Here is a 21,598-nt window from a genome sequence, read left to right on the forward strand (position 1 = left end):
CCTCAATACCAGGGTTTCAAGGTATCCTAGGCCCTGAGAGGGTGAAGGCACTTAAAACCTAGGAGAAAAAGGGAATTCTCCTCCTTCTGGGCCCCAGGAAAAAGAAGCAACATTGGCCCAGGATGGTTTGGGGGAGCAGCAGCTGATGTTTATTGGGGACCAGTATCCCTATGTCATATCTTGGGGGCTTTGCCCCCTGTATCTCTTGCCTCAGCTTCAGTCGTCGCTGTCGAACTCCGAGGACAGACCCTGCAGCAGGGGCAGGGACATGGAGTGCCGGTCGGGATCCCCGGGTCCCCCACCCTGGGCTCCTGGTGGGGGGCTGCGGGGGCTGAAGAGCCAGTTCTCTGCCAGGGTTGGGGATAGTCACAGCTTGACTCATGCTTTGGTCTTTCTGCTTCCCTAGTCCCTCCTTCTGGTCCTCTGTGCTATCCCCACACCCTCAGCGCAGGCCACATGCTTCCATTTTATTCTCCCTGTCTCCCACATTCCACCCTCCTCATCAGGATTCTGTGGAGTTACAGCTGCTCCCGCACATTCTAGGGCTTACCTACTATGTCCTCACCCGGCCCCAATCCTCCCAATCCCATTGCATCCATTCCCCTTGTTTTCATTTCCTCTAGTAGTACCTGACAGCATCTGGGGCCCCCTCCGGAAGGGGTTTCGACCCTTGTAGGAGAATCTTGAGGGTCTTCCCTCTGGCCCTTCCTGGGGAGGTGGTGTTGGCGGGGCTGGGGTAGGTGGGGGTACATCAGCAGCTTCAGGGATATCAGCAGGTGCTGATGTGGGGACCAGAGTTGTCATGATGCTGAGGTTGGGTCTGACCCAGTTGACTCCATGGGGCAGTGGGTCTTTAGTCAGAGATTTTTGTGGTCCCAGCACACCCTTGGGCTGCAATGAAAACTTGAGGCAGGAAAAGGCAACAGGTAGTGACCGCTGTAACTGGAGCAGCTGGGGCTCACGGGCTGTGGGCAACAGTCCCAGCTGTAGCCAGGAGCAGGAGAAGACCTGGTAGATAACATAAATGCTGTGTGTGCTCCGGAGCCAGGGAAGAGTCTGTTGTAAGCTCACCTGCCCTGGCGGCAGCAGCAGGAAGGCAACCTTCTTGCGTAGGCCACCCATATGTAGGCGGATCCGGCAGGGCTGCCCATCCAACAGTCGCGTCTCTTCGTAGGCAATCTCTGCCCGGCCGTTTGGTGAGTATTCCCGAGTGCAGTGGGCAAAGGCACCCTCAGATCCTGCCTGCTCCAGGAGGCTTGGTAGAGGCCCCACTGGTTTCAATGCCCTCCGACCCTGCCGACCTGGCAAAGCCAGGCGGGTGTGGGCTGGGCGGGACTGTTTCACTAGCACACCCAGTAGGTCATAGCAGGCTGCATCTGACAGGAACGGTACCGCCACTACATTGGACCCAAAGCGCTCTTCAATGACCTGCAGGTGGCCAGGTTATAGATCAGGGACTGAGTTAGAGTTAACATTTAACTGATAGTATGCTCTAGACTGACCCTCTCTCTGCTGTCTATTCAATTACATCTCTACAGTATGCTCAGACTCAGGCTCACACTCTTGCTTATCTCCCAGTTTTCTCCTGTATCAAAACTTTGAATGTCTTGCATATACTAGACTATACCAGATGCTAGGATACGTAACAGAGACATTTCTTCTCCTAGTTTAGCTTATTCTCATAAGGAAATAAGAATATAAACAGTAATTAGCCAAGTAAAATGGTTGAGAACAAAATAAGAAAGAGGGAAAAATGATTATATAGCTTTTGTCTTTGATAGAAAGTGGATCAAAGCAGGTTTCTGGGTGGTAATACTTGAGTTTTGAAGGAATGAACCAGGTAGGAGAATGGTCAGTCTAGGCATAGAGGACAACCAGTGAAAGACCTTAACTGACAAACCTAGAGGAGCACCTTTGGGAATACAAAATTCCATATTACTACACATGTAGGTTATGAAGAGGGAAAGACAGGAACTATATTATAAAAGTACAGTGTTTGTACTAAAATCCTGAGGGCAATGGGAAGCTACTTGAAGGGTTTTGGTTAGAAGGGATGGGGCCAGAAAGTATTTAGAAAGCTGATTTTTAATACGAAGGCGTAAAATGAAACATCAGTTAGTTGAGAGCATTGGAATACTCCAAGCAAGACATGGTAAAGCCCTAAATGAAAACAACAGGGGAAGATATATGTGTATACACACACACACATATATATATATACACATATATACATAAATGTATATATATATACACATATATACATTTACGTGTGTGTGTGTGTGTGTGTGTGTGTGTGTGTGTTAGATACTTAGTGGAATTTTCACGCTTAAATATAGTGGGGAAAGCAATCCTTGAGATAATTCCTATGAGACTGGTTACATCATTAACCAAGAATGGTTGTGCTAATGTATTTGGAATATCTGTTTCTTACCTGTAAACTATGGCTATTATCTTAGTATTACTTTTTCTCTTTTTTTTTCTCTTTTTTTTTCTTAGTATTACTTTTTCACTCTAGCAGCAAGGACCATTTCTTTTAGGGAATTTGAGGCTTCTTTGTAACACTAGTGTCTTGATGTTTTTGGATTTGGTAACCAGTTCAGGAACACATTTTCTGACTAACCTGGAACCTATTAATACTCTTTTTGGTAATTATACTTTGGCATTTTGATCTCAATCCATTCAGGTTTTGTTGGCTAAGACTTCTGATTGGTTCTCTGTAATGCTGGGAAGCCAGGGCAACTGAAAGTTCTTTTGGGTCCCTTCTCTATTTGAACCCTATGCTTAAAAATGTTGTATTCTACTCCTGATTTCCTGACCACAAATCCTACATAACTGTGCCCTCCTGATGGTACTGCCCACCTCCTGTTCTGGTAAAATTTACTCAGTGGTTCCCTCAAAAGGCTAACCTGATATTTGATCCATAAAGCTGTTGCCTCCTAGCAAGGAGACTGGCTAACTGGTGGAGTTGGAGAACTGCACTTTGGAGATGAGGTAGTTTGAAGACTACCATTTTTTGTCACCTGGCCAAGGAAATAACTGGTGTTCTTTCTTGATCTGTATAGAAGAGTTTCACCTCATTCCCTGTACTTTGCCTCACTGAGATAGGGAGCACTTTCTTTTGGGTAGGGAGTATCAAGCTGAAGAGGAAGGCTCTGAGAAGGGCCAGTGGAGTTTCTAGAGGTAGGAACAGAACCCTGTTGGTTAGCATTTTTGGATAGAATACTTTGTCCTGTGACAGTGATAGCATATTCATCAAACACCAATTCAGAATACCACTCTAGCTACTTCTTTGGCCTCTAGGATCCTGCAGAAATAGGCCAAATGTGTCTTCTAGAGATAGCACTTCAAAACATGTGTGACAATTGAAATACCTGGTTTTTATTGTCTACCTCATAGAAGATTAATTTGCCATGGAGGTTTGGTAGGTCCTCCTTCTTACCCTTGAAGGCCCTCGTGTTTAAGGTGGGGAAAGTAAGGGGACTCAGTTGCTTAGTTCTTTGCAACATTGACTGTGCTCTTGGTGTTCTTAGTAGAGTCACCATTTGCGACTATTTCCTATTCCTATTGAACTTTACTTCTGGATAGAAGTTCAATAGACCATAGAGGCCTATATACTTAAGTTACCCAGGGGCAGTGTAGGAAAGTGATGGTGGAAAATTGCTTTCCTAGATGTACCTTGGTTGCTTTGAATTCCAAGTGGAGAGCTCTAGGAACCAAATGTTTTCTTTTTTTTTTTTTTACTAATTATTTTGCATTATGTTACAGTTTCATAGGCTCTGGGAATCCCCCCCCATGCCCCTCCCCCCGGTGGCTTCCTCCACCTTGATGCAGTATTACAGCTCAAATTCAATCAAGATTCTTTCCTTGCAAACATATACCAAGTATAAAGTCCAGCTATTTATTGTCCAGATGGGTTGAACAGTCTCTTGGGGAGACCATTTCTGGTCCGAAGTTAGAGCTGGTAAAATATCATCCCATTCAACCAAGAGTCCCGACATAACATCAACAGCAATTTGCAACATTATGGAATTGACATGGTTGTGAGTAACCAGTGTGTTACGAAAAAAAAAGAAAGCAAGTTCTTAACCACAACCTATGATTAGCCCATTGACATTTCATTTTTAGTTTTATATACAGAACCGACTGCTATATACCTTAAAATGGCTATAAGGTACCATTCAGCTGTCTCGTGTCTATTTCATTTTAGTATTTAGCCGTTTGTTGTGTTGAAGTATAATTTTGCTGATCTTGGCAGATTTTAGGGTAATCTAGACTGACTTGTAACTCTAACAAGACATTTGTCGACAATTAAGGTGCTGAACATTTTTTTGTTTGTTTGTTTTGGGGGCGGTGTGCAGGGAAATCCCCAACACCATGGTGAGGAGTGACTAATCTTTGTGTCCCACCCAGCGAGGCATGAGCCAATCCACGCCAGCTCTTTCCTGTCAGATTCCAGGCTCTACTTTTTGTTGTTTGTCTATTTATTTTAGGTTTTTTTTAGTTTGTATGATTGTTTGCTATGAGGGGTTTTCGGAGCGATCCCGATGGTCATTGCGAGAGAGGGTGGGGGTCCAGAGGTGGAGCCAGGTTCAGACCAGAGAAAGCTCTCCTCCCTGGTCCCGAAGGACGTTTATTGTTCTTCTGTAGGAACCAAATGTTTTCAAAGTACGTAAGTGAACTTTCAACAGTTCTGGAATCAGGAAACCATGCACTCAAAGGTGCTCTTTTTAATTTGCCACGTTGCACCACTAATTTATTATACACGGTGTCTACCCTAACTTTCTATTTTAAATATGTTTCCATTTAGATAGAGTTAGTGTTTTGTTTCAGATTGTGTGGCTTTCCATCAGTAGAAAACACCATCTCCTTAACCTCTGATTCTAGGCCGGGACCAACCTTCTGCCCAAAGAGTGTTACTACAGTAGGAAAATTGCCTGTCCTATTTCTGCTTAAGAAGCTGGCCTTCATGGTGAAAAATTTTCCAACGAATGGGAGTTATATGCCATTAAGGCAGATTTAGTCTGGTATATATATTGCTTTAAGATAGTTTAAGCTTTTGAGCTGGTTTCTATGAATGCCTTAAATGCATTTTCCTTCGGCCAAAACCCAAGTAATTTCTGGCCATCTTGCTTTCATTTAACAAATAATTTGGTGAAACTTCTGGGTGCCTTCAACCCAAATACTGCTGAAATCTTCCTGCTTCTTAAACTCTGTATGTTAGACTGAAACCCCATTTATCAGAAGTCAATAGGAAAGTAGGTAGAGAGATTATATGGAAAGGGTTTGAGGTAAAGTTTAGGTTCTTTAGGAAGCTTAAGGGCCTTTCATTATCAACTCATACATCTCTTTGGCCTCATTATCATTACTCCACTGAGCTTTGCTCTAGAAGAGTATTTGCAGTTCACAAATACACATTTTTTCTTTTTTTTCCCTAGTTTTCACTATATGCTGTACCTTTAATATTCGTATGCTGTTCATTCACCCATAGTGACCTCCTAGTGCTTTTTGTTTCTCCTCTCCTAGCTCCCTGAACATTGCTTTTTAAGGAACATTCTGTTTTTGCAGTTGTGATTTAATGGGACAGTTTTTGCAAAGCACTTTACTATAGTGCCTGGTTAATAAGTATACACTGAGTAGACAATTATTATTGTCTTCAGATATTTTTCTTCTCTACTCACAAGCTAGTCAGTTTCACTCAGGTCACACTTTGTTACTTTCGTTTTAGCCTCCTTAGTTTACCCACCTTATCTTTGATGAGGGTCCATGTGGCGTCAGCTTCATCCAGTGTTAGCAGGTGAGGGGTACCAACCAACATGGCTGGAGAGTGGGAGGGTTTGGGCAGGATAGTGGCTGCTGCAGGAACCCCAAGCTGCCCAGGTTGATGAGGCCGCAGGCCTTGGTCTCTGACCCATTCAACATGAGGTCATAGAGGTCCTGCTAGGTGATGGAGCCCCTAGGTGGGGAGAGGACTTTACTTCACTACAGCCTATGGTTCATACTTTTGAGTCACCTACCTACTCCTGTGCTCGAGGAGAGGAAAATGCAGGTATTTGTTAGAGTATGTGTGTGTGAGAGGGTGGGGGTGTCACAGGGAGAGAAATTCTTAGACTGAGTTCTTTAAAGAGACAGGGTCAGGTGTTAGTTACAGATGATGAGACTGGACCAGGAATCTGAAGGATATGGAAGAAATAGGGCAAGACTAACACTAAGACCAAAACAGTGGCTGTCTACCACGGCTACACTTTGAAATTAACTAGGAGCTTTAAAAATTATTGATGCCTGGATCTCACATCCAGAGATTCTGATGTAATTGATACGGGGGTGTACCTGGGTATCATAATTTTTTAAAGCTCCTAAAGCAAATTTAATGTTGCAGCCTAGGTTGAAACATGTTACTAACAAGTAGATTACAAATTACAGTGTGTGTGTATAGGAGGGTGCTGTGCCTCACAACGACAGTGTGTATTGTAAGAATCTAATTGGAATTAATGTTGCCTTTGTAACAGAAGAAAATTTTCAGGCAACTGTAATTAACCAATGTAAATTTGAGCACCATTTTCATCATGTTCCACTCACTGTCCTAGGCTTATTTGTGTCCGGTAGCTTCTCTTTCACATCATTTCTTAGTTATAGGTTACCTGCCCCTGTGTCTTTGTTAAAGATCTCAACCTAGAGTTTCGCTGGAGAAGAGTAGTTATTCTGGAGACCTTTCCAGTAGCTACATTTTCACTCTGCGCCTTGTCTTTCAGAGTCCTCCCTCTGAGTCTCCTTTGTGCTCAGGAATACACTTTGTGTGTAGAGACTATCTTCCCCTATCTTGTAGAGCTATCCCACAAAGTTGGCTGAGATCTCATGAATATGGCAGCACAGCCAAGGGTCCTGCCATGACAGGAGAGTGCTGGGCAAAGTTTCCCAAAGGAGATGTGACTGTCCTCAGGGGAAGGCAGGTCTCCTTAGAGCTAAGGGTGTGGGTGCTAAATGTTTGAGTGTGATTCTGTTTTCCAGGAGGGGAATTAGTATCAAATATTGGTTGAACTCATTTGTGCTAGAGGCTCTACCATGCACTTTGAATGAATTATCTTGATTAATCTTTTAAATAGCCTCTTGAGTTAGATGCCATCATTGCTTCTTTTTGCAAGTGAAGAAGCAGGCTTATAAAGGTTAAATAATTAGCCCTAGGCATTCAGTGGATTAAAAGGGATGCAGAATTCAAACCAAAGGCTGTTTGAGTCCAGCTTTAACCCTTGCACAGTAGTTTCTTTTGGTGAAGGTAGAAGCCAACATGTTCTGCTACTTCAGAGTATGGTGGGAAGAGTCCATGCTAGATGGAAAGTATAGAGTGGGTTAGTGAAAAGGGAATGGGCAAGGTGAGAGAAGAGCCACACAGACCAAATAAGCCCAAGTTTCTTGTTAAGGCAAGTAAAACCTTACTCCTTCCTAGTTTAGCACTTTTTAAAAATTGTTATGACTAGCAAAGGTATCACTAGATGTGCAGTTCAGTTGGTACCTTTGTTCTGTCCGGAAAGGAATTCTGAGTAGAGATAGAATGAAAAGAAGTGTACGCAAGGACAAGACATATATACCTGACAGGCAGCGTAAGAAGACAGAGATGCAAAGGTGCAGCTATAATGAGCTGATAAACAGCAACAGAGCATGGTACACATGTGGATCCTAAGGCAATTCCAGAACAAGAAAGGAATGGCTGAGGTAAGTGTACGGTTGGTGGGTTGTTGGTGATATAGAATAAGAATCTTTTTAGGGAAAATGGGCACTGATGCATTCCTCAGTCAGAAGCTTATACGGTTTGGTTTCTTTCACTTAATGTCTGATGACCATGATTCACTAGGTTTCATAAATTGCACTACTGCTCTATCCTGACATTAAGCAACTCTGTCTTTTGGCTCATAGAGTCTGAGCCTGAAAGTTACTGAAGGAAAACATGACAACTGAGTTCTGGTTGCCGTTTGGGTTATATCCTGCTACTGCTATATGTTCCCAGTGTGGCATACTCTGGCCTATCTCATTTGCAGGGTATCTGAGGGTGACCTGAGTGGATAACATGAGGGGTACCAAGAAATAGGTCTGTTTTTCCAGGTAATATGAAGGTTTTCCACATGAACCTGCACAGAAGTATGACGTGTGTTGATACAGACGACTCTAGAATGACAAAGAGCCCCAATAAGTCTATTTCTCTCAGGCTGCAAGGATAATTATACAAGTCCCTAAAACCTTATTTGAAAGTTTTTGGGGACATATGCTTTGAAATTTAGAATTTTTCAGCTTGTAGAAAGAGAATGTAGTCCGTATATCATGTAAGTAAGGAATATCCTGGGGAATTCAGGGCCGTGCCTTGTAATCAAACACCAATATTTCTGCATTTAAATGTATGAATAGTTATACTAAGAAAGCTAAAGATTATAAATTAGATCATAACACTTGAGGACAGATTTTGGGCCAAAGTAATGAAAAAATTGTTTATTTAGAGGCTTTTAAAGTTTGGAATTGCAGGTAAGCAATTGTGGGCTTATAATGAATTCTCAGGGTATTATGAGGAATGACGGAGGGATGGTAGAGCTTTGTGAACACATCACATGATTGACATGTATGCAATCTTGAGCCAGGAAAAAGAAAGAGTGTTCAGGCGGGTGGATTTGTGGCTTGGAGGACAAGATTCTGAAAATGGACAACATACAAAACCAGCGACTGAAGGTGCCTTAGAAGAGTCTTCCTAAGGTGGGAAGGTAGAAGAGCTCTTGTGTGTGAACAGTGACTGCATGTGGTTTTCCTCTTTATGTATCAGGGGAAAGGCCAAAAAGAAAGAAAGAAAGAAAGAAAGAAAGAAAGGTGTGTGTATGTGTGACATGGGATTATTGCACATACATTTCTTTTTATAATGTTGTAATAAATATCTTACTGCATACGTCTCCGTTCCCATCTCATTTACTTTCTCAAGACAAACTCATTAAAAATAATAAAGAGAATATGTACATATTCAAGATTTGTGACCCAGTCAACAGTATTTTGTCCCAGTTATCTACACCATCATTGCTCGGAGTGCTTTTAAACTTGGAGCTTGATGAAAAAGTCAGTTGTACCGATGACTGTTGCCCATAGTTGAGTTGGTAATAGTTTCCTCTTGATCCCCTCAGATTCAATGTGATAACTCCTGAACATCATGCAGAACTTCTGGGCTTGAGTTCTTTGTTAGTGAGGATCTGGTGAGATTCCACGTAGCTCTGGAGATGGCATTGTTTGCTGTTTTAGATCTGCACTCCTAAGACCCAGCTACCTGAGCTAGGTGGGCTAGGGGACTCCTGACTAAGTCTGCAGTAACTGCTGTTCAGACAGTCTTCCTGGAGACTTCGGGTTTGCCTGTATAGCTTACAGCTTTCCCTGATGTCTTAACAGTCACTCCCTGTCTTCTGCCTGATAGACTGACTTTGAACTCCAACTGGTCTTGGAAGACCTTTTGTTATGTTTAGTTTCTTTCAATGGGATTCTTGGCTAAAAATATATCAGCTGTTGCCCAACACCATGATTTTCATATTTAATATCTTTATGCTATAGTAGCAAGAAATACCCCTATTTTGTCTTGTTATGCTGACGTGTTTTTTGTGAACAAGGGGGCTGATATGCAGGTTTTATTTGGGATTCACATTTTTGACTGAGGGTGCATAGAAGGGTAAATTGACTAGAGGCCACAGAGCTTCAACTTCAGGCAAGCAGATGATGTGATTGTAACAGTTTTTCTGGGCTGTCAACATGTCATTCAGTTGAACTCCTTGATCTCTGAAGTTACAGGCCCAGTAAGAGGTTCTAGTTGTATGCCTAGAGGAAACAGGGAGTAGTGGTTTCTTTTGGAGACCAAGAGCATCCTCTGGATTGTGAATGTCTTGAAAACCAGTGTTGTGGGGCCCGGTGCTATAATGTAGTGGTTAAGGTCCTTGCTTTGCATGCCTGGGATCCCATATGGTTGCCGGTTCTAATACCGGCAGCCGTGCTTCCCATCCAGCTCCCTGCTTGTGGCCTGGGAAAGCAGTCAAGGACAGACCAAAGCTTTGGGAAACTGCACCTATGTTGGAGACCTGGAAGAAGCTCCTGGCTCCTGGCTTCGGATTGGCTCAGCTCCAGCTGTTGCAGCCGCCTGGGGAGTGAATCATCGGACGGAAGATCTTGCTCCCTGTCTCTCCTCCTCTCTGTGCAGCTGACTTTCCAATAAAAATAAATAAATCTTAAAAAAAAAAAAAAGAAAACCACTGTTCTGGCCAAAGTGGCACCACAGAGCACATTATTCAGATTCTTAGAGGCACAGGGCTAAGCCTGTATCCTTCTTCCCTGAGGACAGGCAGGAAACAGAATTTGGCTCCAACATCTCAGGCAGTTCTCAAGCACTGGCCTCTGGACTCAACACCATCTCTGTGACAGTGCCAAGCCTTTATGTTTGAGACAGAGGAGTTTTTATGTGGCAGCACAGATAGACATGCTAAAACGTTGGGAATAGGTATGGATTGGTTCTTATTATGATCTCAACTAGTTCCCACACATCTTCATTCTCCTTGAAAGATAATATCTAGTCCTCCTTCTCTACCTTTTGCCTCCTTCCAACTAGGACACATGGGTAGGCTAAAGTTTAGATACGTGAGCAGTGTACACTGGAACAGTTTCCTGGACCCCAGACTGTACTGTGAGTATCCACGTACCCTCGTGCTCCATTCTTACCATTGTCCATCAGAACTGGCTTTTTCTGAAGGTAAAGCTTTCCAGGAGTCTATCTCTTATCTGCTTGGTGCGGGCACCGTAGATGAGGGGATTGAAGGCCGGGGGCAGCAGCAAATAGATGTTGGAAAGAAGGATGTGCACAGGCTTTGGGACAGTATGACGACCAAAGCGGTGTGTAAGATAGGAGAAAAGACCAGGTACGTAGAAGGCCAGAATGACACATATGTGAGAACTACACGTACCAAAGGCTTTGGCACGAGCTTCCCAGGTAGGCAGCTGTGATACAGCATAAGCAATGAGTCCATAGGATGCAGTAATGCCCAGAATGTCCACACCTGACACAGCCAATGAAAGTGCTAGCCCATACAAGTTATTGGCCTGTGTGTTACCCACCACCAACTCTACCACTGCCATGTGTGCACAGTAAGTGTGGCATATGGTCTTGGCTTGGAAGTGCTCAAATCGTGCCACCAGCAGAGGGAAAGGCACAACAATAGCTACAGCTTTCAGTGCCAGTGCCAGGACCACATAGCCCACACGGGCTTTGGTAACTAGGATAGGGTAATGCAGTGGGCGTCCTATTGCCACAGCACGGTCACAAGCCATGGCCAAAAGCACACCAGATTCCATAGCAGTCAGTGCATGTACAAAGAACATCTGAGTCAGACAGACAGCATATGGCAGAGGTTGGGGGCCAAGCCACAGTACGACCAGCAACCCTGGGGCTACAGATGTGGCTAAGCCCAGATCTGTGACCGCCAGGATAGCCAGAAGTAGAAACATGGGCTGATGAAGTGTGGAGTCTATCCACACTATTGCCAGCAGCGCTCCATTACCCAGTAGTGCCAGCAGATACATGGGCCCAAAGGCCAGTGTCAACCAGGCCTGGACACCCTCCAGCCCTGGAATGCCAGTCAGTGTGAAGAAGTCTGGACGCAGGAAGGTGGAATTGGGCAGTGGAGTTTCTGCCATCTTGTAGGGAATGACGTTACAAGGCTCATGGGGGCATGATTCCTGGCATAAAGGGCAAAAGGAAGATTTAAGGCAGTCACAGTGGCACAAACTCATTCACAGGGCTTGTGTGAGGCGGTAGTACAGGACTGCAGGATCACAGGATTGTAACCTTTGGTTCTGGGTTTGGATGGATGGTCAAGGTCACAGTCTTAGGATGGGAGAGTCCTTGCTCCTAAAATCCATGAATGTTGCAGGAGAAATTGGATAGTGATGGAGAGAAAGAGGTAATGAGCAAGAGAGTGACTGCTATATTATGTAGTATAGTCATTTTCTCCAGTTGGCAGTCAGCTGAGATGAGAGGTCTCCTACCTCAAGATCTGAGTACAGTCTGTCTGAATATGTGGAACAAGCCAGTGCTAGAAGTGGACCAGGTCTTGGGCTGTCCTGTCATTGGCTGTCTCCTTGGCTAGGATTTCTGGGCCTCAGCTTTAGCTCTACAGTGGAGGTAGACACAATGTTCTTAAGTGCTGCTCAGCTGTATTATTTATGGGCATAGACCCTCTGAGCAGAAAGGACGCAGATAGGAAGGGAGAAAGAGTGAGAGGCAGGTGGGATTTAGAGTGAAACTGTAAGCCTTGTGTGACATATAAGTATTCGAGGGTGTAGGTTCTTACATTATGGTGAACGAGGAGCTGGGGACGAGGAGCAATGGAAGAAGATCCGGCAACAAGAAAGGGAACTCTGCATCCTTCTCCTTCTTGATCCAGAAGAAAGTCTCTAACTCATTCTTGGTGAAGTAGAGGTGGGTAGGAAGTAAAAGTGACAGACAGGAAGTGTCACTGAACTCCGCCATCTGAAGAAACTGATATGTTGGCAAGAGGCACCCTGCCTAGGATGCAGGGTGAGTAAACTAACCTGGAATCCTGCAGGATCTTATGAACAATGAATGGATACAGGAATGAGGAAGCAATCAGTAGCAGAGGGCTTGACTCAGGGAAGAGCCCGTGCCCTGTGTGGGAGCAGCTTCTCTATGCCTTGGCTGGTGCCCATGGGGCCCTTTAAGTGGCTGTTCTGCTTGCTTCCCTCAGGGCCATAATCCCTGTCACCTGTGTACAATTAACTCTTCCCTGTCTGCATCTTCACTCAGTGTGGATGGATCTGGTAACTGAGAAAGAGGGAGACACCAGGAATATGGAGAGGAAAACCCTGAGGAAAAGAATCACTTCCCCTGGGGTCTTTGTGGAGTCCCTGGAGTTAGGGAGAGGGAGACCCTGCTTAATTTTACAATAGCAGCTGCCCCACTTTATTGTGTCTCCTCTCTAGTTTGAAAAAGTAGAAGGATTTGCTTCTTATTAACCACTGTATCTCCATTGCTTACTATAAGGCCTAGCATGTAGCTGGGTATGAATAAATAATTTCTGCTTTCATATATGATACAGAATGACCAGTCCAAGTATCTTTTGATGACTAATGGGTTGCTATTGTTTCAGGAGCTGTAGGTGTCCATAAAGAACAGAAAGAATTTCTTATAATTCTGTGAGTAGTCTAATATAAAACTACAAGTATATGGTAGTCTTTTTAATATAAAGAGACGTACCCCTAAAAGTACCACACTTTGCAGAAATCCAACAATGAAATCCACAGGGCTTATTGGAAAAAGGAAGGGGCACAGCATCTAAAAACTCTTTTCAGTGGTACATTTAAAACAAAATTTAAAATCAACACCCAAATGTTGTGCATCCTTATGAGGCACTACATGATGTTCAAAGCATGTGTGTGCTGTGTAGTATTCAAATCAGAGTAAACCTATTTATCTCAAACATTCAACTTTTTAACTGTTAATTTTATTTTGATAATCTTTACATTGTTGATTAGGGTACAAAGGATCAAGGGCTACAGGAAAGTGGGTAAGACCATTGTTAACACATTATTTTTTTTTCTGTATCTAGGGTAAGGGGGAGGATAAAGGAAGAAGCCCCACCACGCCTTCCACCCATCCCAGGTCCCCGATGTGGGGCATGCTCCGAGGGTCCTGCTCAAGCAGTTTTGATAGTTCAGTAGTTCTGAATTGCTGCCAATTTCGCCATTCCAAGCATGATGAAATCTCTCCAGAATCCACTGGCTGACATAGTCCACCTTAGCATCTCTGTTTGCCCAGATTTTCACTGCCAACACATGGCTGGGGTAGATGATTGATTTGTTCTGTCCTCTGTCCTCAGCTGTGGTACCAGAGGTCCTCTGCAGGTTCTGATGGACTGCCATATCCTCTATGTGCACCTGGATATGCTGTGCACTGTTCTGTCTGAGTCTCTGAGGAGGCTCAGCTTTGACACCTGCATTCCATGGTCAGACCATGGAACCTGCACTTCTCTTCATGGTTGGGGGTCTGAGATCAGCAGTTCGGTTGGAGGGATCCCCAAAGAAACTTCATCTTAGGTGATCCCAGATTAGATTCTTGTGTGTGCATGCCAATACAAGGTCCGGCACAGTCTGTCAACCCTATCAGCTTATGAACATGCTGGTGGTTGCAATTGCTGGGTCAATTCTGTTTTCAGCCTGTCTTCCACAGGAACCCATGGGTGTTGCAATCCAACCCTATCCTGCCCACCACACACTCATCCCTCACGCAAACCAGTGGAAACTGCAGCCTATGGAGCGATCCATACTAACCCCCACCAGGCCCGCTCCTTGCCGTGGCTCATGTACTTGCCAGTTTGTACAGCAGACTGGTCCAGTCTGTCCCACATCTCATTCAGTCAAGCATTCATCTTTGTGGTGAAAGCATTCAAAATCCTAGCTTACTAGTAATATCAGTGTCACATTTTTTTTTTAAAGTTAGAAACTTAATGAAAGTGGCAGCACTGTTTTACACATGTAAAATGATCTGAAAGTACATGAATACTCTGACAAATATGATACTTTGACTTTTAAAAAATTTCCTTTTAAAGATTTATTTACTTATTTTAAAGTCAGAGTTTCAGAGAGCGAGAAAGAGAGATCCATCTGCTGGTTTACTCCTCAGATGGCTGCAATGACCAGGTCTAGGTCCTAGATATGGCTGAAGCCAGGAGACAGGAACTTCCTCTGGGTCTCCCATGTGGTTGGCAGAGTCCCAAGTACTTGGACAATCCTCTGCTACTTTTCCCCAAGCCACTACCAAGAAGCTGGATCAGAGGTAGAACAGCCTGGACTTGAACTGTTACCCATATGGGATGCTGGTGTTGCAGGAGGTACCTTTACCTGCTTTGTCACAATACTGGTCCCCAATATTTTGTCTTGAAAACAATCTGCTGTTGGTTTGTGGCAGGAAGTGTTGGAAGCAGCTGTGGATTACTGTGAAGCAGTGGAGGAGGTTTGTCTGAAACTGGGTGAAAAGTTGTGATATCTGATGTGGATGTGATTTACAACATAACTGATAAGCTGAGTATATGATAGGTACTTGAGGTGTATACATGTTGAGTTTTCCTACTTAGCTTGGTACAGCCAGCAGTTTTTATGATTTCTTTATTTCTTAAAAATGAAAATGGAATCACAGATATGTGAAACACAATTCACATTATGTCAAGTTCCTTACTGTGTCAATTGTGTTCGAACAAAAGTGCACCCAGTTCCTCAGAGAAGGAGTTCGTGGAACTTTGAAGATTGGCAAGTGATCCCAGGATTACTGAGTGTGGAGATAAAGAAGGAGCTACAACTGTTTGGAAGTAGATTGGTAATCTCATCTACAGGAAGATGGGAGTAGCGGGTTAAAAACCATGGAAGGGTAGGACAGGATGCTCTTGGCATCAAGAAAACACTAATTGGATTTTTGGCTTTCTTGGGCACTTGATCTTTGTGCAAAGATTGTTCATAGAGTAAGTCACAGACCCCATAAGCTAACAATTCCAAAATTGAAGTTGTTAGATTTTCAGAAATCTGCTGTACTCATTCTCCAGTAACTGAGGATACATTGGGAGACTTTACCTCTAAAAAATTCCTTGGCTTATTGCCCAGCTCCCAGTCTGGTTTTACAGAATCTGAACATTGCTGGGTTCACCTGACTGGTTATTCTCTGTGATACTGGCCACTAGAAGAGGAGATCTGACAAAATGCTTGTGATCTTGTGGGGCGATGTGCCACAGCCTGCTTACAGTGGTGGTCCCAGGTCTCCGCAGGGTGGGAAGAGAAAGAAAGGCTCAATGGACACCTCAGATGCTTCTAGACTGTTAAATAGGATGTTTCTATTTGAAGATTAACTCCGGTTTCCTTACTTCTTTGGCTAATGCTGCTATCATGAATACCTGTAGAATAGGATTTTCAGATATGAGTTTAAGACTTGTGGGCTTACTCAATGATTCTTCCATTTCAAATATCCAGTTATATATCAGAAAAGTTTGGGCTTTAGGAGTATTGTACAGTAGTGGATTCTCTTCTAGAAATGTTCTAAGTTGCCATCGTTAAATCCCAATTCTCAGGTCAGTATAAGCTCCCTCTGGTTCCACGGTAGCCCTTGCCTTTCCTTCCCCCAGTTCTAGGGGCAGCAAAAGGACTCTGTAATATTATATGACACCTCCCCGTGGAGGTGAGGAAGGAACTGTAAACATTACACCTATCTGACTTATGGTTTTATCTCTCCCTTCCATCTCAGGTTCCCCAGTCCTTCCATGAGAAATCCTTAGTATTTCATCAAGTTCTGGAGCTAATTCTCAGACTAGTAGCTGTACTTGCACTGAAGTCACAGCCTTTAGAGAAGAAACTTCTCACTCTCTTTATTGTAAAAGGAAATAGAAGTCAGGTTCTGATAAGGGTTATGTATGTTTATATTTATACTTATATTTATATTTATACATACATATATATGTGCATATGTATATTTCCACATATATATATATATACCTAGTGTTTACAAATAAACTCTTGAACAATATTATATGCTCTCACTATCTCTGCTTTCTTCACAGCAGGGTTATTACTTCTAGTTCCCGAAACTCTGGGAATGATGCCATCTTTGACCATGTAGCAATGACTTTACTGCCCTCCTTCATGGTGAGGTCACAATGGCCATCATTGTCTTCAAGGCAACTTCCTTCTATAATATAATGACTTATCCAGTGGTTCTTTTCTTTCAGTGGGAGGCATGCATGAGGTGTTTAATGTTTTACTAACTGACCAATGTTAACTGAGAAGACCAAAGTGGTTTTCTGGAGGTAGTTTCCAACGAGGAATTTCCATCAGCCCATTTAGAAGAGGACTCCCGAAGTGGCTCCCTTTGTTGGGCTTGAATTGAGGCCATATTACAGGAAATTAATTCCCTCAAGACCTCTGAGGCAATGTTGTCTTTGTCCTTTCCCTGGTTGCTTGCCTGTTTTTGACTTCACATTGCCTGAGTTACTCTTACAATCAAGATGAGTAATTAATGTCATTCTCAGGACTCAGCAAAACTTATTAAGGTTTCATTGCATTATAAGCACAGGATGACAATTAAACATGGACTGCATGTTTGTGTCCCCTGCCTCCCAAAATCTTATGTTGTAGGGCTGACCTCTGATGGTATTTGGAGATGGAACCTTTGGGAGATTTTAGAGGTTGATGAGTCAGGAGTGTGAGGCTGTGATAAACAGAATTAGTGTCCCTGTAAAAACGAGAAGATCAAGAGCCTGATGTAATGGCTAATCATCCACCTTCAGCGTGTTGGGATCTCATATGGGCACTGGTTCCTAGCCCAGTTGCTCTACTTCTGATCTAGCTTCCTGCTTGTGGCCTGGGAAAACAGTGGATGCTGGCCCAAAGCCTTGGGATGCTGCACCCATGTGGGAGACCCAAAGAAGGCCCTGGCTGCTGGGTTTGGGTCGGCTTAGCTCCAGCCATTGTGGCCATTTGAGGAGTGAACCAGCAGATGCAAAATCTGTCTCTCTCTCCTTCTCTCTGTAAATCTGCCTTTCCAATAAAATAAATACATTTTGTAAACAAAAGAATGAGAAGATCTAGACCTCTGTGCCTCTCTCTCACTGTGTCTTGTGAGGACATAGTGAGAAGGCTGTTGATGCAAACCGGAAAGAGAGCCTCCACCAGGAATCTAAGCATGAAGCACCTTAATCTTGGACTTGTTAGATTCCAGAACAGGAAGAGAAATGTCTGTTGTTTAAGCCATCTGGTCTGTGGTGTTTTGTGATGGTAGCCCAAAAGGACTAAGCTGGGTCTCGTACAGCCACTAGGACACATCTGAAGAGCTTCTGTGTCTAGCTCCTCTCAGTCTTGTAGGATGATGTATGCCTTATTTTATTCCTCACAACTTTATCCTAAGATTTTGCAGCAGCATCAAAACACAGCCTTTTGTCTCCAATACATTCTTTGTGTTTACTTTTTTGTTATACTTTTTTTGGGAGTGGCTAACATATGAAAGTACAAAGAATAAGAACAGGTACAAGTATCAACATAAGAACTACATTAACATTTTGTCCCATTTGCTTTCAGTTCTTTAATAAAAGCAATAAAAATTACAGATAAAGACAAAGCCTCTTTTATCTTCTGTTCTCTCACTAACAAAACAGTAATTATGAATTTAGAATATGTCAGTCTAACTCAGTATTTTTGTTAGTTGGCCCATTTAAATATTAACATAAATTATCTTCTACTCTGTATGCAGAATATATTTTTGACTTGTTTATTCAGATAAATGAATCTTTATCATCTCTTCATTTTGTTAAATCATTTTGTGGTGTATGGTTTTGCCCAATATTTATCATTGACAGCCTTAAAATTATTGTTATGTTGCTATGCATGTGTGTTGACACCTGTGTATATGCTTAAAAGAAATTTATTTTTTAAATTTATTTGAAAGGCAGTGTTACAGAAGAGTAAGAGAAAAAGAGAGTTCTTCAATCTGCTGAATGACTCCTCGAATGGGCCCAATGGCTGGGGCTCGACCAGGGTGAAGCCAGAAACCAGGAACTTCTATGTGGTTGCTGGGGCCCAAGTGCTTCAGCCATCTTCTGTTCTTTTCCAGGCACATTAGCAGGGAGCTGGATTGGAGGTGGACCAGCCAGGACTTGAACTGAATGCCAATACTGCAGGGGGCTACTTAACATGCTACACCACAGTACTAGCCCCTGCGCATGTTCTTATTTACATCTCTTAGTCGCTTCTTAAATAGAAGTATGCCAAAAATGGGTAGACATGTGGGACAGCAAGTTAAGCTGCTTCTTGGGACTCCTGCATCTTTTGGTTCCCCTATGTAGAGGATCATATCATTAGCAATCAGGTATAATTTGACTTCCCCCGTTTTCACTGGTATCCTTTTGATTTATTTTTCTTGCAAAAATCAAGACCTGAAAGCATCAAACCACTACAGAAAAACATAGGGGAAGCATTGCAAGACATTGGCTTAGGCAAATATTTCAGATGAGACCCCAGAGGCACAGGCAATAAAAGTAAAAATAAATAATGTCATTAGATCAAGCTAAGGAGCTTCAGCACAGCAAGGGAAACACTCAACAAAGTGTTACAGGATAGCAGAAAATATTTGTGAATATTCCATCTGATAAAGGATTGATATTCAGAAAGTCAAGAACAACAAAACAAGCAATTCAGTTGAGAAATGGGCTAAGGATAGGAACAGGAATTTTTCAAGGATGGGATACAAATGGCTACTAGACACATGAAAGAACGCTCAGGATCGCTAGCCATCAGGGAAATGCAAATAAGAACCACAATAAGGTTTTACCTTAACCCAGTTAGAATGGTATTCACTCCCAAATTAAAAAAATAAAAAATGCTGGTGAGGATATGGAGAAAAAGATATTCCCACTGTTGGTGGGAATGTAAACTAGTATCACCATTATGGAAGAAAGTATGGAGGTTCCTCAGAAATCTGAACATAGATTTAACATTTTTCCTAGCCATCCCACTCTTAGGTATTTTTTTTAAAGATATATTTATTTTAATTGAAAGTCATAGTTACAGAGAGATAGAGGGAGACAGAACCTCCATCTGCTGGTTCACTCCCCAAATGATTGCAATGGCCAGAGCTGGCTGAGTCTCAAGCTGGGAGCTAGGAGCTTCCTTCAGGTTTTCCATGTGGGTGCAGGGGCCCAAGAACTTGGGCCATCCTCCAGTACTTTCCCACGACGTAAGCAGGGGGCTGGATGGAAAGTGGATCAGATAGGGCTTGCACCAGGAACAATATGGGATGCCAGTGCTACTGGCAGGGGATTAGCCTTATGTACCACTGTGCCAGCCTGCACTCTTGAGAATTTACCCAAAGGAAATGAGAACAGCATTAGAAAGAATTAGCTGGCTTTGGTAGCTCAATTCAGAATGGCTAAGACATGGGACCAACCCAGTTGTTCATCATCTGATGATTGAATAAGGAAAAATGTGGTGTGTCTACATAATGGAATTCTATTTAGTCATAAAATAGAATGAAATATGGTCTTCTGCAACAAAATGAATGTGATTGGAGACTATTTTGTTTAGTGAAAGAAGCCAGGCACAAAAAGACAAATGCTATTTTCTTTCTAATTTGTGGTAACTAAGAAGTGTATGGAAAAATATAATTTATATGATTGAAATTGACATCTTGAGATTTGATTATTGTTTATAGTCCTTGTCATTTACACCTAAGGAACAGTGATTTTTCTATTTACAACTTATTGATTTCTTTATTTAGTGGAAGATTAAACTCATGATTATTAAGTAAAGTGAAAGGATGTCATTGAAGAAAGAAATAAGGAAGAATGGAGAAGGCAGAGTAGTAGGAGGGAGGTAGGAAGTATTATGTTCTTAAAATTGTATATGTAAAATACATGAACTCTGTTACTTCTTCATAAACAACAAACAAGTCAAATATCTTCTAGGGAAAAATAAATCCTTCTTCTTCTTGCCTTGTTTGTTGCTGGCTTTGTGAGACACTCTGTAAAATTACACTTAATGATAGCAAGTGCTGAGTTTCGTTGCAAATGAGTTTTGTCTGTTTTCACATTACTCAATTCTTCCTCTTTTGCAATGTGCCACCACTACCCTTTGCATTGCCCAACTTCTGTGTGTTTGTTCCTGGTCCAGCCTTCTTTCGTATCTGCACGGAGGTGACAATGTTAGGCAGTCTGTGGAGCCTGAGCATGGATTGTTTTGAGCTCGGGCCAACATGTCATGACAGTTTTCTTCCTCATTCTGTTGTTTGATTTTTATGCTTAGTTTGTTGTCCCTGAACCTCTCCCTTCTTCTTCCCTAGGGCCCTCACCACAATTTCCTTGACTTGAAGATAAGAACTGTGTTTTCATCCTGTGCAAATCTTGTTCCATTGGACGACCAATGTGCTAAAAATTACATCCTGCAGTCATGTTCATACTATTCTTATTTTTACTCTTCACCTTAATAGTTTGCTTTTTCGGGCCCGGCGGCATGGCCTGGTGGCTAGGGTCCTCGCCTTGAGTGCCCCGGGATCCCATATGGGACCCTGCACCCGCGTGGGAGACCTGGAGGAGGTTTTTGGTTCCCGGCATCGGATCTGCGCACACCGGCGTTGCGGCTCACTTGGGGAGTGAATCATCGGACGGAGGATCTTCCTCTCTATCTCTCCTCCTCTCTGTATATCTGACTTTGTAATAAAATAAATAAAATCTTTAAAAAAATAGTTTGCTTTTTCTCCAAGTTGTATAAATATATTTGTATTTAAGATTTGTTTATTTTTATCAGAAAGGCAGATTTACAGAGAGAGAAGGAGAAATAGAAAGATCTTCCATCTGCTGATTCACTCCCCAAGTGATTTCAGTGTCAGAGCTGAGCTGATCCAAAGCCAGAAGCCAGGGGCTTCCTCTGGGTCTCCCATGTGGGTACAGGGTCTAAAGGCTTTAGGGTGTATTCTCCTGCTTTCCCAGGTCACAAGCAGGGAGCTGAATGGGAAGTGGAGCAGCTGGGACCCTAACTGACACCCATATGGTATGCTGGT

At 42.9% G+C, this 21,598-nt stretch overlaps 2 protein-coding genes and 1 long non-coding RNA gene across 4 annotated transcripts; 1 reads left to right on the top strand and 2 right to left on the bottom strand.

Moving 5' to 3' along the window:
• Positions 1 to 121: 121 nt before the first annotated feature.
• C4H11orf42 (chromosome 4 C11orf42 homolog) lies at positions 122 to 5,875 on the bottom strand. The gene is made up of 3 exons (XM_004589975.3): positions 5,744 to 5,875; positions 630 to 1,428; positions 122 to 347 (listed from the first exon to the last, which is right to left on the bottom strand). Exons 1-3 carry the CDS (start codon positions 5,813 to 5,815, stop codon positions 217 to 219), a joined length of 1,002 nt encoding a protein of 333 aa, XP_004590032.2. The 5' UTR covers positions 5,816 to 5,875; the 3' UTR covers positions 122 to 216.
• On the top strand, positions 5,106 to 20,995 carry LOC131480204 (uncharacterized). Of its 2 annotated transcripts, none has more exons than XR_009245330.1 (2): positions 5,106 to 7,707; positions 20,882 to 20,995. It is a non-coding gene; the product is annotated as an uncharacterized LOC131480204 (long non-coding RNA). The 2 variants fall into 2 exon arrangements; XR_009245329.1 differs by lacking the exon at positions 20,882 to 20,995 and adding an exon at positions 8,031 to 8,095.
• LOC101528164 (olfactory receptor 52W1) lies at positions 10,645 to 11,694 on the bottom strand. Its single transcript, XM_004590104.3, has one exon. The coding sequence runs from the start codon at positions 11,689 to 11,691 to the stop codon at positions 10,729 to 10,731; it is 963 nt and encodes a 320-aa protein (XP_004590161.2). The 5' UTR covers positions 11,692 to 11,694; the 3' UTR covers positions 10,645 to 10,728.
• Positions 20,996 to 21,598: the final 603 nt, after the last annotated feature.

Source organism: Ochotona princeps, chromosome 4 (genome assembly GCF_030435755.1).
Source record: "Ochotona princeps isolate mOchPri1 chromosome 4, mOchPri1.hap1, whole genome shotgun sequence".
NCBI lineage: Eukaryota > Metazoa > Chordata > Mammalia > Lagomorpha > Ochotonidae > Ochotona > Ochotona princeps.